General features: G+C 39.2%; 1 protein-coding gene across 1 annotated transcript in view; it reads right to left on the bottom strand.

The window, feature by feature from the left end:
• LOC131190652 (alpha-2-macroglobulin-like protein 1) overlaps positions 1–17,806 on the bottom strand; it is a 205,144-nt gene that overhangs the window by 87,239 nt on the left and 100,099 nt on the right. The window contains exon 17 of the mRNA XM_058167999.1: positions 160–265. Within this exon, the coding sequence (XP_058023982.1) occupies positions 160–265 (106 nt within the window). The remainder of the gene's footprint in view (positions 1–159; positions 266–17,806) is intronic.

The raw sequence follows: 17,806 nt of genomic DNA, 5'->3' as shown, positions 1-17,806 counted from the left end.
ACTGTCAATCTAGAGAACTGATGTTTCAGTCGGTTCACCTAAAATTCTTTATCAACATTGTCTATTTTAGCTATTGATGCAGCTGTGGCTGGGATCTGTTGTCTCTCTTTCTACAGTGCATTTTAGAAAGAATTGCCAAATGATGGCTATGAATCTCACGGTAGAGAGTGGGATCTGCGTGGTAAACCCTTCTCTGAAAATGGGGCAGCTCACAGGATACTGGTTTCTTAACTCTGGTGTTGGTGAAAAGTTTCAAACCCAGCTCCTGCAGACATTACGAAAAAAACAAACAAAACAAAACAAAAACAAAACAAAACAAAATGAAGGTCAGTTTGGAAATGAGATACAATGGAAGGCAACCTTTTGGAAGCAAAAATATTCCCTGCGTATCTGGCAGGGAATCATCACAAAGTGCTCCCAATAATATTGCATATGGGTAATCCTCGATTTACAACAGTTCATTTAGTGACTATTCAAAGTTACGTCACTGAAGAAAGTGACTTATGACCATATTTCACCCATATGACTGTTGCAGCATTCCCATGTTTATGTGATCAAGATTCAGACACTTGACAACTGACTCACATTTATGACCTGCGGTGTCCTGCAATCATATGACCACTTTTTTGCAACCTTCTGACAAGCAAAGTGACAGAATAAGCCGAGCTGCCTATTTGCCCAAACCGGTAGTAAAAAAATGCTTAAGAGTTTTTTTTAAAAAGTTCTGACGATCAGCTGAGCGACGCATAATCTTCAGAACTTTTTTTTTCTTTTTAAAGCATTTTAAACTATTGGTTAAAATGAAATATTCTGATGAAATATAATTTAGATGTGCTTGGTAAGTAACTTCTGTACATAAATATCACAACTTTTCAGACCAGAATTTCCTCAGCAAACAATTCAGACCAGCAATTCCCCAGTACCATCAAAGAAGAACATTATTTTGTGTGCAGTGTGCCAGGTGGAACATATCATTATCATTTCATTCCAGAGAAAGGCTTAAAAACAGGAAACCTGTTCAAGTGATTGCAGATAATTTGGTGTATTTCATGAAGAAGAAAGGCATTGACAAAAGCTTGAAGACCATTAGAGCACATTCTACAAATGTTAAAAAAGTTAATAAAATAAAGTCTTGCCTAAACACTTAGGCAAGAAAAACCAAAAGTACACATATAGACTGGGTGAAACCACGCTTAATAGCAGTAACTGTGAGAGGCATCTTGGAGTCTTAGTGGACAACTAGTTAAATATGAGTTAGCAGTGTGCCGCAGCAGCCAAAAAAAGCCAACAAAATCCTAAATTGCATTAACAGAGGGATGCTATCAAGATCAAGTGAGGTACTAATACCACTCTATAAAGCCTTAATAAGACCAAACGTAGAATACTGCATCCAGCTTTGGTCACCACACTATAAAAAAGATTTTGACTCTAGAAAAACTGCAGAGGAGAGCAACCAGGATGATTACGGGACTGAAAATATATAAACAACAGTTACAAGAACTGGGCATGGCTAGTCTAGTAAAGAGAAGGACCAGGGGAGACATGATATTAGCAATTAGTAATTAGTAATGGTTTCAGAAAAAAATTATCATGTAACTTACAACTTCTGCACTGCAAAAACATATGGACTTCAAATCTTGATCAAGGCAAATCAATAGATGCAATCTACATAGACTTCTGCAAAGCTTTCGACTCAGTAGTACACAATAAACTTCTCCTAAAACTAATATCCTATGGCATCTCAGGACCCCTCCACAAATGGATATCTGCTTTTCTGTCTAACAGACAACAAGTGGTCAAAATTGGCAATGCTCTATCAAATCCTGTTCCTGTCAAGAGTGGCGTTCCTCAAGGCAGCGTTCTTGGACCAACACTCTTTATACTATACATTAATGATCTTTGTGACCATATCTCAAGTAATTGTGTTCTCTTTGCTGATGATGTCAAACTATTTAACATCACAGACAATACTTCTATCATTCAAAACGACCTTGATCATCTAACCGCTTGGTCTAAAAATTGGCAGCTCCAAATTTCAACCAGCAAATGCTCAGTTTTACATATAGGAAAAAAGAACCCAAAAACTAAGTACATACTAGATGGACATTACCTTACAGATGACCCCCATCCCGTTAAAGACCTTGGAGTTTTCATGTCAAATGATCTAAGTGCCAAAGCCCACTGCAATTACATAGCAAAAAAAGCTCTAAGAGTTGTAAACCTAATCTTGCGTAGTTTCTTTTCCAAAAACACCACACTATTAACCAGAGCATATAAAACATTTGCTAGACCAAGTCTAGAATACAGCTCGCCTGTTTGGAACCCTCACCACATCTCTGACATCAATACAATTGAGCGTGTCCAGAAATATTTTACAAGAAGAGTTCTTCATTCCTCTGAAAACAATAGAATACCCTATCCCACCAGACTTGAAATCCTAGGCTTAGAAAACTTGGAACTCCGTCGCCTTTGACAAGACCTAAGCTTAACTCACAGAATCATCTATTGTAATGTCCTTCCGGTTAAAGACTACTTCAGCTTTAATTGCAATAATACTAGAGCAACTAATAGATTTAAACTTAATGTCAACCATTTTAATCTAGATTGCAGAAAATATGACCTCTGTAACAGAATCATCAGTGCTTGGAACACTTTACCTGACTCTGTGGTCTCTTCCCATAATCCTAAAAGCTTTATCCAAAAACTTTCTACTATTGACCTCACCCCATTCCTAAGAGGACCATAAGGGGCGTGCATAAGTGCACAAACGTGCCTACCGTTCCTGTCCTATTGTTTTTCTTTTCTTCTTTCTATATATATGCTTATACCTCCTTATATTTATCCATATATGTTTATATACTATATAATCTTTTGTATGATTCCTACATATATTGTTGTGACAAAATAAATAAAATAAATAAAATAAAATAAATAATCCAATATTTGAGTTGCTGCCACAGAGAGGAAGGGGTCAAGTTATTTTACAAGGCACCTGAAAGTCAGACAAGGAATAATGGATAGAAACTGAGCAAGGAGAGATTCAACCTAGAAATAAAAAGAAAGTTTCTGACAGTGAGAACAATCAACTAATGGAACAGCTTTCCTTCAGATGTGAGAGCTTCATCATTGGAGGCTTTCAAGAAGAGATTGGACTGCCATTTGTCAGAAATGGTGTAGGGTCTCCTGCTTGAGCTGGGTGGTGGTGGTGGACTAGATGACCTACAAGGTCCCTTCCAACTCTGCTAATCTAAGATAATAATCTAAGATAATAATCTAATTTAATCTAATCTAGGCTGTGAATTGGGTAGAGGTCAAGCCAGAGCATCCACTCTTCTGGAGCTGATTGACTGGTCTGAAGGTGTATATGAGCCACCTTTGACATGCAAACTGACTACAGACTGAAGTTCATTGATGAACCAATGCAAGAACCACAGTGGCCCTGTCATGTCCAATCAATACAGAGATGTATGAAACAGGTCACAGAGGCAGCAAGCAGAGTGTATACACATGAGAAACATGAGAGTAATATCAGAGACCAAGAAGCAAGTTGGCAGCTGATGTCAAAGAGTGAATCAAAACAAGAAACTTTGTGTAATCCAATGCAGGAAGTATTTAGTGGACTTTTGTTAGAGGCAAAGATACTGAATTCATGGATGGAAGCATATAGTACCCTTATACCGGAAGAAGATGCAGATTTACAACAAATAAGAAACTACAGATCAATATCCTTGTTGAATGCGGATTATAAAGTATTTGTTTCAATAATGGCAGAAAGAATAAAATGATTTTTAAATCAATTGATACACCATGACCAAAATAGTTTTTTACCTAAGAGACAAATTAAAGATAACATGAGAATAATCTTGAACACTTTGGAGTATTATGAAGCACATCCAGAGAAGCAAATGGCGTTGATCTTCTTAGATGCACAGAAAGTGTTTGATAATGTAAACTGGCAATTTATGTTAATTCAGCTAGAAAAGATGGACTTTGGGAGAGATTTCTTAATATGATCAAGGCAATATACCATAAACAAATAGCAAAAATAATGGTAAATGGAAATGTGACTGAGAAAGTTAGCATTAAGAAAGGTACAAGCCAAGGATGTCCCCTGTTCCCATTATTTTTTATATTGACACTGGAAGTCAATATAACAGGAAAATTAGACAAGATATTGAGATAAAAGGTATGGAGATTAAAAGGGAACAGTACAAGCTACAGGCGTTAATAAAAAAAATAGAAGAATATGGAGAAGTGGCAGATCTGAAAATAAATAAAGAGAAAACTAAGATTTTAGTTAAAAACATGGATAAGCAAAAAATAGAGTTAACAGAGAATAGACATTCAGATTATAAAGAAAGTTAAGTACCGGTACCTAGGGATCCAGTTGACAATTAAAGAACATAATTATTATAAGTGGTTGAAACAAATTCAAATATACTGGAAAAGTGGAAGAACCTATAATTATCACTGGTAGAAAGAGTAGCAACAATTAAAATGAACATATTGCCAAGACTATTGTACTTATTCCAAACAATCCTGATAAAATTGGAATTTTTTTTGAAGAACTTAATAAAATAATATACAAATATATTTGGCAAGGGGAAAAATCAAGAATTGGTCTGAAAATAATGAAAAATATAAGAAGCAGTGGTGGTTTTGGGCTACCAAACTGGGAATTGTATTACTAGGCTGCAGTATTAACACGGATGAAAGAGTAAATTGTATCGGGGAACACAAGATTATTGACTTTGGAAGGACATGATTTACAACTGGGGTGGCATGCTTTTTTGTGGTTTGAGAAAAATAAGATACATGGATATTTATTGGGATATATATTGGGATGATCCAAGCGAGGGAGAGGAGGCACGTCTTGTTGAGTCTGTTTGGGATGAGTTTGACCCTGTGGCTCCCGAGGACGTGGACAGGTTGTTGGGGAGGCTTCACGCCACTACATGTTTACTGGACCCGTGTCCTTCCTGGCTGGTACTGGCCACTCAGGAGGTGACACGAGGCTGGCTCCAGAGGATTATTAACGTTTCTTTGTTGGAAGGGGTTTTCCCTGCCGCCTTGAAAGAGGCAGTGGTGAGACCCCTCCTCAAGAAGCCTCTTTGGATCCAGCTATTTTGGGTAATTACCGTCCAGTCTCCAACCTTCGCTTTGTTGCGAAGGTTGTAGAGAGTGCTGTGGCGCGACAGCTACCCCAATACCTGGATGAAGCCGTCTATCTAGACCCGTTCCAGTCCGGCTTCCAACCTGGATACAGCACGGAGACAGCTTTGGTCGCATTGGTGGATGATCTCTGGAGGGCCAGGGACAGGGGTTATTCCTCTGCCCTGGTCCTATTAGACCTCTCAGTGGCTTTTGATACCATCGACCATGGTATCTTGCTGTGCCGGTTGGGGGGATTGGGAGTGGGAGGCACCGTTTATCGGTGGTTCTCCTCCTATCTCTCCGACAGGTCGCAGACGGTGTTGACAGGGGGGCAGAGGTCGACCGCGAGGTGCCTCACTTGTGGGGTGCCACAGGGGTCGATCCTCTCGCCCCTTCTGTTCAACATCTACATGAAGCCGTTGGGTGAGATCATCAGTGGCTTCGGGGTGAGATACCAGCAGTACGCTGATTTTTTTTTTTTTTTTTGGTTTACATTTATACCCCGCCCTTCTCCGAAGACTCAGGGCGGCTTACAGTGTATAAGGCAATAGTCTCATTCTATTTGTATATTTTTACAAAGTCAACTTATTGCCCCCCCAACAATCTGGGTCCTCATTTTACCTACCTTATAAAGGATGGAAGGCTGAGTCAACCTTGGGCCGGGCTCGAACCTGCAGTAATTGCAGGCTACTGTGTTCTTAATAACAGGCTTTTACCAGCGTGAGCTAAACCGGCCCTGATGACACCCAGCTGTACTTTTCCACCCCGGGCCACCCCAATGAAGTTGTTGAAGTGCTGTCCCGGTGTTTGGAAGCCGTACGGGTCTGGATGGGGAGAAACAGGCTCAAGCTTAATCCCTCCAAGACGGAGTGGCTGTGGATGCTGGCATCCCGATTCAGTCAGCTGCAGCCGCAGCTGACTGTTGGAGGCGAGTTATTGGCCCCAAAGGATAGGGTGCACAACTTAGGTGTCCTCCTGGATGAACGGCTGTCATTTGAAGATCATTTGATGGCCGTCTCCAGGAGGGCCTTCCACCAGGTGCGCCTGGTTCGGCAGTTGCGCCCCTTCCTTGATCGGGATGCCTTGTGCACAGTCACTCATGCGCTCGTTACCTCTCACTTGGATTATTGTAATGCTCTCTACATGGGGCTCCCCTTGAGGTGCACTCGGAGGCTTCAGTTAGTCCAGAATGCAGCTGCGCGGGTGATAGAGGGAGCTACGCGTAGCTCCCACGTAACACCGCTCCTGCGCAGACTGCACTGGCTACCTGTGGCCTTTCGAGTGCACTTTAAGGTTTTGGTTACGACCTTTAAAGCGCTCCATGGCTTAGGTCCTGGGTACTTACAGGACCGCCTGCTGTTACCGCATGCCTCCCACCGACCCATACGCTCTCACAGAGAGGGACTTCTCAGGGTGCCGTCCGCCAAGCAATGTCGGCTGGCGGCCCCCAAGGGAAGGTTTTTCTCTGTGGGGGCTCCCACACTCTGGAACGAGCTTCCCCCGGGTGTACGCCAAATACCTGACCTTCGGACCTTTTGCTGCGAACTGAAGACACATCTTTTCACTCGCGCGGGGCTGGCTTAAGTTTTATCGATTTTAAATTTCTTATTACTAATTTTAAATGGGGTTTTAGTTTTTTATATATTTTAAAGTCTTTAGGCTAATTATAATAAGTTTTTTAACTTGCATTTTAAATTGTATATTGTATTGTCTGTTTTTTTGTTGTTTTTTTTACTTTTCCCTGTACACCGCCCTGAGTCCTTCGGGAGAAGGGCAGTATAAAAATCAAATAAATAAATAAATAAATAAAATTTTCAGAGACATTATATAAGAAATGCAGTAATTTTGGTACAGGAGAAAACTACAGAACAACATTATTTGAGGATACCAGTCTGGCTTTCAACAATGGAAACTGTGGGACAGAAATTATAAATTAATGATGTCAACTGCATATAAAGAGAATTTATATAAGATTTTTTATAGATGGCATCTTCCACCAGCAAGGTTGGCAAAGATGTTTAAAAACAAATCAGGTAAATGTTGGGAGTGCCACCAGATACTTATTATCATATGTGGTGGGCATGTGGAGAAGCAAAGTATTGGACAAAAATAAAGATATGGATGGAAAAGATGATAAAACAACGTATTGAGTTTAAACCAGAAGTATTTTTCTTGGGGATCTTGCATGAAATTTATGACAAAGACTATATATATATAATTATTCATGTATTAACAGTACCTAGAATTGTATTTGCACAATATTGGAAAAGTGAAGAGATTCCTACTGAAGAGAAGGTGATTAGGAAAATATTAGAATGTGCAGAAATGAATAGACTAACACTAGCAATTAAAGAGAAAGAACTAACTGATTTTTATATCATATGGGAAGCATTTTACCAAAGGTTAGAGAATAAAAAAGGAAATTGGAAATAAAGGAAGAAGACAATAAGAATATAAAATATATTAAGATAGAGATAAGAATAAAATGACAATTGATAACATGAGTATGATGAGAATAACCATGTTTAATGTTATTGTATTTTTATTAGAAGATACGTTATGAAGGAAATGAAGAGTTCTATAAGGTATAATTAATTGTTCAGTGTATATAATTTGTGGAAGGATGTTGTGCAGAAATATTTGTACCCAGACGACCCACTGCTTAAGGAAAGATGAAATGTTTATATATTTTTTTAAATGGAAAATAAATAAAAAAAACTTTTTAAAAAAAAATGAATCAAAACCAGACTTGATGAAACTTGCTTAAACATTTTTGTTACTCAGATAATTGCTTTCTGATGTTAGTTTATGATTGGATGGATTATTTTTTGCTTAGCTGTATAATATTCATGCAGAAAAAAACTTTAATTTTTGGAGCACAGGGTGCAATTTTGAGAAGATTTGTGGGGTATATGATCAGATGTGGATTTACCATATCAAGCTAAATGTGCAATTGCAAAAATAAGCAGATTTGAATTGTAAAAAAGGTGTAAAACACATATTTTTAGAACCCGTCACTGAAAAAAATTGCAAAAGTTAATTTTCCCCCCATTAAATGACACCCCCTACTGGCCCAGTAAGAATGGCCCACAATACTGAATTCTACAGAACTCCGGAAGGTAAGCAAGGATTGTGAGGGATGGAGATAGCTGTGGGGACCCAAAGGAAAGGAAGCAGAGCACAAGGGTATCTCAGGAGTTGGGGGAGGCCCTGGGAAGCCCAAGACAGGCATCCCTGTAGCAGCCCATGCACTTTTTTTTTTTTTAAAAAAAAACAAGTTTGTTAAACAAAACAAACCACATACAGATCTTCGTTGAACAAGATATCAGTTGGGTACATACTTAAACATATTTCAAATTTCACCGCCTCATTGTATCATTTATCCAATATTTTCCCCTCTTCAAATTTTATAATAGCCCATTTCTTTTAAAACATTTATTCCATCCCTTTATCCTGAAAATTATTTGGTCAAATCTAATTCCCATATTTTTTTTGTCCCTTTTCTTGCCCCTCCCTTTCAATAAACAAAATACAACTCAATTATCTCTAATATTTATCAAAGACCTATAACCAAAAAATAAAATAAAAGCAAGGTCAAATTCTCTTCTATCTTAAATCTCACCTTAGTTAAAAGGTCACCCATCACTTATTTGTTTCAAAATCCCATTCCAAATAAAAAAAAAAGAAAAACAATTGAAATAGTAAAGAACAAGCATTATCCCACTTCTCATATAAAAACACATTAAAAGTATTAAAAGCAAAGTAAAAATCTCTCCTATCTTAAATCTCACCTTAATTGAAAGATCACCCATCACTTATTTGTTTCAAAAATCCCATTCCAAATAAAGAGCCTCACACAGAAACAAAGTAAAAATCTTTTACAAAGTAAAAAATCTTATAGGCGTTACGGAAACCTGGTTGGGCACAGAAGGGGGCGTCCCCCTTGTTGAAATGTGCCCACCGAGTTTCCGAGCATTCCATCAGCCGAGGGCTCAGGGTAGGGGTTGGGGGGGTGGCAGTTGTTATTAGAGAGAGTCTAGAGCCGAGGGAGACCACTATACCTCAGATTGCCGGGTGTGAATCCCTCTTTGTGAGGTGGGGTCATAGGTGTCAGATGGGCTTGTTTGTCATGTACCTGGCTCCTTGCTGCGTGACAGCGGCCCTGCCCGAGCTCCTGGAGGTGCTTGCTGGAGTGGCAGTGGAGACCCCCAGACTTATAGTCATGGGGGACTTCAACTTGCCATCTTCCGGCACATCATCGACAGCAGCTCGGGAGTTCACGGCTTCCATGACGGCCCTGGACCTGACTCAAGTAGCTGATGGCCCTACTCACATTGGGGGAGGCACACTGGACTTGATTTTTATCTCTGGTCAGTGGTTGAAGGATCTGGACTTGGGGGATGTAGTCACTGAACGTTTGTCATGGTCAGATCACTCTCTCCTTTGCCTGGACTTTCTGACCGCCACTCAACACCGCAGGGAGATGGAACCAATACGTTGGTTCCGTCCCAGGCGCCTGATGGACCCGGAGAGGTTCCGGACGGAGCTTGGGCCATTTCCTGAGGGTCTGGCTCACGGCACGGCTGAGGAACTAGTCGTGGCTTGGGAACGGGCCGCGCCCGGGGCTTTAGACCGTGTCGTGCCTTTGCGACCTCTGACCCGGCATAGGTCCCAACCGGCTCCTTGGTTTTCCGAGGAGCTGAGGGGGATGAAACGCCGGAGAAGATGCCTAGAGAGTTCTTGGAGGTCCAGTCATTCCGAGGCTGATCGGACACTAGTTAGGTCCTATAATAGGGCCTACCAAGTGGCATTGAGGGAAGCGAGACATTGCTACGTCTCCTCCCTCATTGCGTCAGCAGATAACTGCCCGGCCGCCCTGTTTCGGGTGACTCGCTCCCTCCTTCACAGGGGGAGCGGGATGACCCGTTGCAGGGACGTGCTGAGGAGTTTAGTGGTTATCTATACGATAAAATCGTTCAGCTTCGGGATGGTCTGGACCAAAATTGGGTGGATCCAGGTGAGACGTTGGAGAGTGGTCTTGTTGAGATTGTTTGGGATGAGTTTGATCCTGTGGCTCCCGAGGACATGGACAGGTTGCTGGGTAGGTTGAACGCCACCACGTGTTTACTGGACCCGTGCCCCTCCTGGTTGGTACTGGCCACTCAGGAGGTGACACGAGGCTGGCTGCAGGAGATTACGAATGCTTCTTTGTTGGAAGGGGTCTTTCCGGCCGCCTTGAAAGAGGCGGTGGTGAGGCCTCTCCTCAAGAAGCCTTCCCTGGACCCAGCTGTATTAGGTAATTATCATCCGGTCTCCAACCTTCGCTTCGCGGCGAAGGTTGTAGAGAGTGTGGTGGCATGTCAATTACCCCGGTACCTGGATGAAACTGTCTATCTAGACCCGTTCCAGTCCGGCTTCTGGCCCGGATACAGCACTGAGATGGCTTTGGTCGCATTGGTTGATGATCTCTGGAGGGCCAGGGATAGGGGTTATTCCTCTGCCTTGGTCCTATTAGACCTCTCAGCGGCTTTTGATACCATCAACCATGGTATCCTGCTGCACCGGTTGGAGGGATTGGGGGTGGGAGGCACCGTTCATCGGTGGTTCTCCTCCTATCTCTCCGATCGGTCACAGACGGTGTTGACAGGGGGGCAGAGGTCGGCCCCTAGGTGCCTCACTTGTGGGGTGCTGCAGGGGTCGATTCTCTCGCCCCTTCTGTTCAACATCTATATGAAGCCGCTGGGTGAGATCATCAGTGGCTTCGGTGTGAGGTACCAGCTGTACGCTGATGATACTCAGCTGTACTTTTCCACACCGGGCCACCCCAACGAAGCTATTGAAGTGCTGTCCCCGGTGCCTGGAAGCCGTACGGGTCTGGATGGGGAGAAACAGGCTCAAGCTCAATCCCTCCGAGACAGAGTGGCTGTGGATGCCGGCATCCCGGTACAGTCAGCTGCAGCTGCGGCTGACTGTTGGGGGCGAGTCATTGGCCCCGATGGAGAGGGTGCGCAACCTGGGTGTCCTCCTGGATGGACGGCTGTCGTTTGAAGATCATTTGACGGTCGTCTCCAGGAGAGCTTTTTACCAGGTTCGTCTGGTTTGCCAGTTGCGCCCCTTTCTAGACCGGGATGCCTTATGCACGGTCACTCACACTCTTGTGACGTCTCATCTGGATTACTGCAATGCTCTCTACATGGGGCTCCCCTTGAGGAGCACCCGGAGGCTCCAGTTAGTTCAGAATGCGGCTGCGCGGGTGATAGAGGGAGCCCCTCGTGGCTCCCATGTGACACCTCTCCTGCGCAGACTGCACTGGCTACCTGTGGCCTTCCGGGTGCGCTTCAAGGTTTTGGTAACTATCTTCAAAGCGCTCTATGGCATACGGCCGGGTTACTTACGGGACCGTCTGCTGCTACCGAATACCTCTCACCGACCCGTGCACTCTCACAGGGTGCCGTCAGCCAGGCAGTGCCGGCTGGCGACACCCAGGGGAAGAGCCTTCTCTGTGGGGGCTCCCACCCTCTGGAACGAACTTCCCCCAGGACTCCGTCAACTTCCTGACCTCCGAACCTTTCACCACGAGCTTAAGACACATCTATTTATCTGCGCAGAACTGGACTAGATTTTTAAATTTGAATTGGTTTTAATTGGGAATTTTTATTATGTGTACTGCTATTTTTAATTATTCGGCCATTTATAATAAGTTTTTTAATGTATGTTTTATCCTGTATTTATATGTATTTTATCCAGCTGTGAACCGCCCTGAGTCCCTAGGGAGATAGGGCGGTATAAAAATACTAAAAATAAAATAAATAAAATAAAAATAAATAAATAAAAAATCACTTCTGCTTTAACTCTCACCCTAATTAAAAGGTCTCCCATCACTTATTTATTTCAAAATCCCTTTCCAGATAAAAAGCATAAAATAAAGCAAAAAAGCAAATTAAAAAAGAACACACATTTCTCAAATATTACTCATGTTCAAATAGTTATATTGGAAATTTAATCTCCAAATAAAAAGCAACATAAAAAGGAACAAACATAAAAACAAAATAAAAAACCTCTCCTATCTTAAGCCTTCACAATCCCATTCCAAAGTAAAGAATATTAAAATGATAAAGTCAAAAAAAAGTAGGAAAGGAACAAACAGTATCTCATTTCTCACACATTAATCATTTTCAAATCTTCTACTTAAAAGCTTTATCTTCAGGTTTTTTCAGTTTTACAAATGTGCTCAAAAAATTGTATTTTCTTAACTTATTAAATTACTTGTTTTCTCCCATCTTCCTCTTCTCAACATTAATACAAGTTTTAATTTCAAGCATTCTCACATATAACTGGTATTCAAATAGTTCTACTAGAACTTTTGTCACCAAATAAAAAACAGAGTAAGGAGTAACAAACATATCCCATTTCTCACTCAATATTCATATTTCAAAAAGCTTTCAACTTCACAAAGTGCTCAAAAACTATATTTTCTTATTAAATTCCTTGTCTTATTAAAGGTCAACCATCTAGATACAAAAAATAAAAATAAAAAAAAAATTCTCTGGAATGTCCTGAAATCACAAGAAACATTCCCCTTGAACTTCCGGTTTGGCTCTGCTTCATGCAGGAGCAGCTATGATTAGGCTGCTAACTCCCTAGTCTGTAGAGCTGTCAGGACATCGTAAATCTTGGTCCGACAGCTTGGAATTCTTTCCCTCAGGCAAAGAGGGAAAGATGAGCATTCAGGCTGAAGTTGAGACACCCTAATAAGCTTCTGAGGTTTGCGAGGAGTTCTCCTTCCATAGCTTGATAAGCTCCTGGCTGGGGGAGGCATTTGCCTTTATGGCAAACAAACGAAGCGTCCAATTTCCACAGCAGGAATTGATTTATGATGGATTGTAACGTGGACGGAGCAGAAACTGGAGTTCTAGCACTTGTTTGTAAGAAGACTGCAAGCCCCTGAGGATATATTTGCTGCGAAGATAGGAGAGAAGAAAGCAAATGGCGGTTTTGTGGAATGTGTGTACTGTGTGTACTGAAAACGAAAGTAGAAATGCTTACTAATGGCTAGTGTTGAAATAGAAGATACTGACTAAATATATATATATATATATATATATATATATATATATATATATATATATATATATATATATATATATATATATATATATATATATATAGGAAGATACTGACTAAATGGAAGAAACGAGAATTTTATTATTATATTTTTTCTTTTTTTTTGGGATTATAGTGATTTAGAAGAAAAGTTTTTTGAATTTTTCTTTTCTAAATATATATATATATTTTCTCTTGGTCTGTTATTAAGTTATATTTTTTTAAAAAATGGCTTTTAAGCAAATAGTGCCAAAAGTCATTAAAAACTTTGAAATTTCTTCAGTTCAGATTCAAAAATTAAAAGAAGAAATCAAAAAGGAATTAAGAAATTCTTTACAGGGGTTTTTGGAGAGTTATTTTCTAGAAATAGATCAAAAATTTGATGAAATAGAGAAAGAGATGTTGGATAAAAATAAATTTCAAATATTGGGACAAGATATAAAAATGATGAAGGAAATTCCTCCTAAAATGTTAAGAAAGAGAAGAGAATTTGCTTTTTTAGTGGATGAGTTTAAGAAACATCAGATATATTTTAGATGGGAAGTTCCAATGGGTTTGTCAGTGAATTTTAGAGGCAGAAAGTATTTTCTTAATTCAGTTATGAAAGCGAGACATTTTTATATTAACGTTTTAAAGAGTGGGAATCCTTTGTTGTTAGATGCTAAGTTAATTGGTTTGGAAATGATGGAAAATAGAATGGGAGAGGGGAGGAATGTTTAAGATGTGAATATGATGATTATGGTTAATTTTTGGAATTGATTTGTTTAGGATATAAATTATAGGATTTTTGTTATTTGCTATTTGTATGGTATAAATCTATGGGATATATTATTTAATTGTGAAGGATGGAAAGTGAAATTTATGAATTTAGATAATGTGGATGTAATGATTTTAATTGTTTACTGTTATATTGTGGATGTAGTTTAAATGATTATTTGTTTTAATTGACATGTTTATAGATAGTAAAAGTTATGAAGTTAAGCTGGAAATATTATATTTGAGAGATTTTATTCGAAATGATATTTGATTGGGAGTAGTATTGGAAGATTGGATATTAAATGTTATGACAATTGAAGAAATATATAAGTGATAAAAATTTGAATTTGAGAAGCTGGATTGTAATTTAAGAAATGGACTTATGAAATTTGAAGGAATATACAAGTGGGGAAAAAAATTGAATTTGAGAAGATGGACTAATTTTTAAAATGGACTGTAAGAAGAACGGACATTAAATGTTATGGCAATTGAAGAAATATATAAGTGATGAAAATTTGAGTTCGAGAAGATGGACTGTAATTTGAGAAATGGACTTACGAAATTTGAAGGAATATACAAGTGGGGAAAAAAATTGAATTTGAGAAGATGGATTAATTTTAAAAATGGATTGTAAGAAGATGTAATATGTGAAGTTGGTATTGCTTCTTTTCTTCTTTTTTTCTTTTTATTATTCTTTCCTATCTCTTTATTTTTATTGTGAGGGGATCTAAAGTTTTAAATTTTTAAAGGTGGGAGGTTATGTTTATTTTGTATACTTTAGCTTGTGATTGTTTGTCACAATACCCGGTATTTGCTTTGGGAAGTCGGGGGGGGGGGAGGGGGGGGGAAATGATACATGGATTGATTATTAATGTATAGTAATTTTTGAAGATATGAAAATAAAATTTAAAATGATATTGGGGATGCTTGATTGCCATTTCAGAAAGAAAAGGAGAGAGAAGTAGAAGGAGGGAAGAAAGTAGGTAGGAAAGAGTAGAGAAGGAGGAGAGGAATAAGAAGGTTAGATAGGGTAAGAAGGAAGGAGTGGAGAAGGAGGAGAGGAAATAGTAAAGTGAAGGAGATGAAGGATGTGAAAGTAGTAGAGGGTAGAGAGGGAGGTTGTGAAGAAAGGAAGTGGCAATCGGGCAGGGCTGAATCAGTATGATTAATGATTAATGATAGATAATAGTTTGCACATAAATATGATGTTGGAAAATGGAAATAAAAATTACTTATAAAAAGAAAAAAGAAAAAAAAACATTCCCCTTGTATTTCTTCTTCTGCCTTTAGATGTCAGTCTTTAATAGTTATTTAATATTATTTTCTATGTTGTTCTTTGGTATTATCAGTCTTAAAGGTCAACCATCTGGATGCAAAAATCTTCTTTTGAAGATGCTCTGAAATCACAAGAACATTTCCCAACTGCTTTTCTTCTTCTGCCTTTAGGTGTCAATCTTTACGCTACAATCCACAATTAGCAAAGTATCCATTTTAGAGTCAAATCCTTTGTTTCAATTTATTTCAATTTGTTGCTTTGCATTTTTTTCTCCTGCCTTTAGGTGTCAGTCTTTGTACTGTAGTTACAATCCACAATTAGCAAAGTATCCATTCTGGAGCCAAGTTTCCTTTGTTTCAATTTGTTTCAGTTTAAAGTCTCCTTTCAGTCCTACAAATAGTTACACTGTAATTCTTTATAACCAAAATTGTAAAGAGTGGAGGAGTTAAAATAAAGTCAAATAAAATCCATTTTTAAGATCAATCAATTCCATTTTTTTTCTTTCTTCTTTTTCCTTCCCCCCCTCTTCTTGATTGTAATTATTAAAATAGTCAGTAAAAACTTTTAAAGTTCTCCAAAGTCAATTGTAATTAAAGTATTTATTTTCTCCAATTCAATTAGGATTCTTATTTTTTAAAATAATTTTTATTTCCATTTTCCAATATCATATTTATGTACAAACTATTATCCATCATTAATCATTAATTTTTATTTATTACTGATTCAGGCCTGCCCAATTGCCACTTCCTTTCTTCACAACCTCCCTCTCTACCCTCTACTACTTTCACATCCTTCATCTCCTTCACTTTACTACTTCCTCTCCTCCTTCTTCACTCCTCCCTTCTTCCACCCTATCTAACCTTCTTATTCCCCTCCTCCTTCTCAACTCTTTCCTACCTACTTTCTTCCCTCCTTCTACTCCTCTCTCCTTCTTTCTGAAATGGCAGTCGGGCAGCCCCAGTATCATTTTAAATTTTAATTTCATATCTTCAAACATTACTGTACATTAATAATCAATCCATGTACCATTTCCCCCCCCTTTCCCCCCCTCCTCCCCCTACCCCCCGGATTTCCCAGAGCAAATACCTGGTATTATGACCAACAATCACAAGCTAAAGTATACAAAATATACATAACTTCCCTCCTTCAAAAATTTAAAACTTTAAATCCCCTCACAATAAAAATAAAGAGATAGGAAAGAATAATAAAAAGGAAAAAAGAAAAGAAGCAGTACCAACTTCACATATTACTTCTTACAATTCATTTTTAAAATTAATCCATCTTCTCAAATTCAATTTTTTTCCCCACTTGTATATTCCTTCAAATTTCATAAGTCCATTTCTTAAATTACAGTCCATCTTCTCGAACTCAAATTTTCATCACTTATATATTTCTTCAATTGCCATAACATTTAATGTCCGTTCTTCTTACAGTCCATTTTAAAAATTAGTCCATCTTCTAAAATTCAAATTTTTTCACCCGCTTGTATATTCCTTCAAATTTCATAAGTCCATTTCTTAAATTACAATCTAACTTCTCAAATTCAAATTCTCATCACTTATATATTTCTTCAATTGTCATAACATTTAATGTCCAATCTTCCAATACTATTAGGATCCTACAATTAGGATTCTTAAGATAGGTTCCAAACCTCTTTTTCCAGGTTTTGGGTATCTTTAATTATTTCCTTCCGTTTTCATTTCCTGTTTCAATTAACCGCCGTTCATAGTTTTTCTTAAAATGCTTATTAGCAAACTTGCCTTCAGTGCCTCTCCCCAAGCTGATGATAACTCACCTGGCTTCAATATCTTGTTCAATGATTATGCTTACTCCTCCTGCCCATTCTTGTGGCTGTCCCGACTTCAAGCAGCTGTTGATCGCTGCGGTCCTCCTGGCTCGGTCGAGGGAAAAAAACTGGAGCTACAGGGAATTTGCAGCTTCCCCGTCCACTCTGGCGGCTCCCTCATTCTTTGCCAACCCTACAAGTCAGCTATGGTCCAAGATGGACCCCCCTTTCAAGGGGATTATCTGCACTCACCCCGGAGCTCCCGGGATTCGTGTCTATTCTGTCACGACGTTGGCCATGCCTCCCCCAGCCCATGCGCTTTTAATGACCCCTGCCTTCACCCCTACATTTGTTTAATGTATGCATTGGGGTGATCCAGGATGAGGGCTCTTTCACTTAAAGAGTTTCAACTTTAGCCCAAATTAACCTTTTATTTTGAGTCACCTCTAAGTTTTTAGTGAGCCATCTGCTGGTCGTGTTAAATGATCTTAAATCTGAATGACCTTGTAATGTCATACTCACAGGCTGATGATCGCTTTCATCACCTAAATGTACAGTAACCTTTGAAAAGAGGTCAACTTTATCTCTTGAAACACAAAAGAGATCTGGCACACTACTTGGGCTGAGTGGTATGTGTAAGGGTATATGTAATGATTATCCTTCCTTCCCAGGATTTGAACATTACTTTAAAAATTAAAGAGACTAGGAAGAAACCAGTAGTATTACTTTTG

Source organism: Ahaetulla prasina, chromosome 2 (genome assembly GCF_028640845.1).
Source record: "Ahaetulla prasina isolate Xishuangbanna chromosome 2, ASM2864084v1, whole genome shotgun sequence".
In the NCBI taxonomy this organism is placed as follows: Eukaryota; Metazoa; Chordata; class Lepidosauria; order Squamata; family Colubridae; genus Ahaetulla; species Ahaetulla prasina.
The sequence above is the reverse complement of the archived record's forward strand: the minus strand, read 5'-3'. Positions and strand labels throughout refer to the sequence as shown.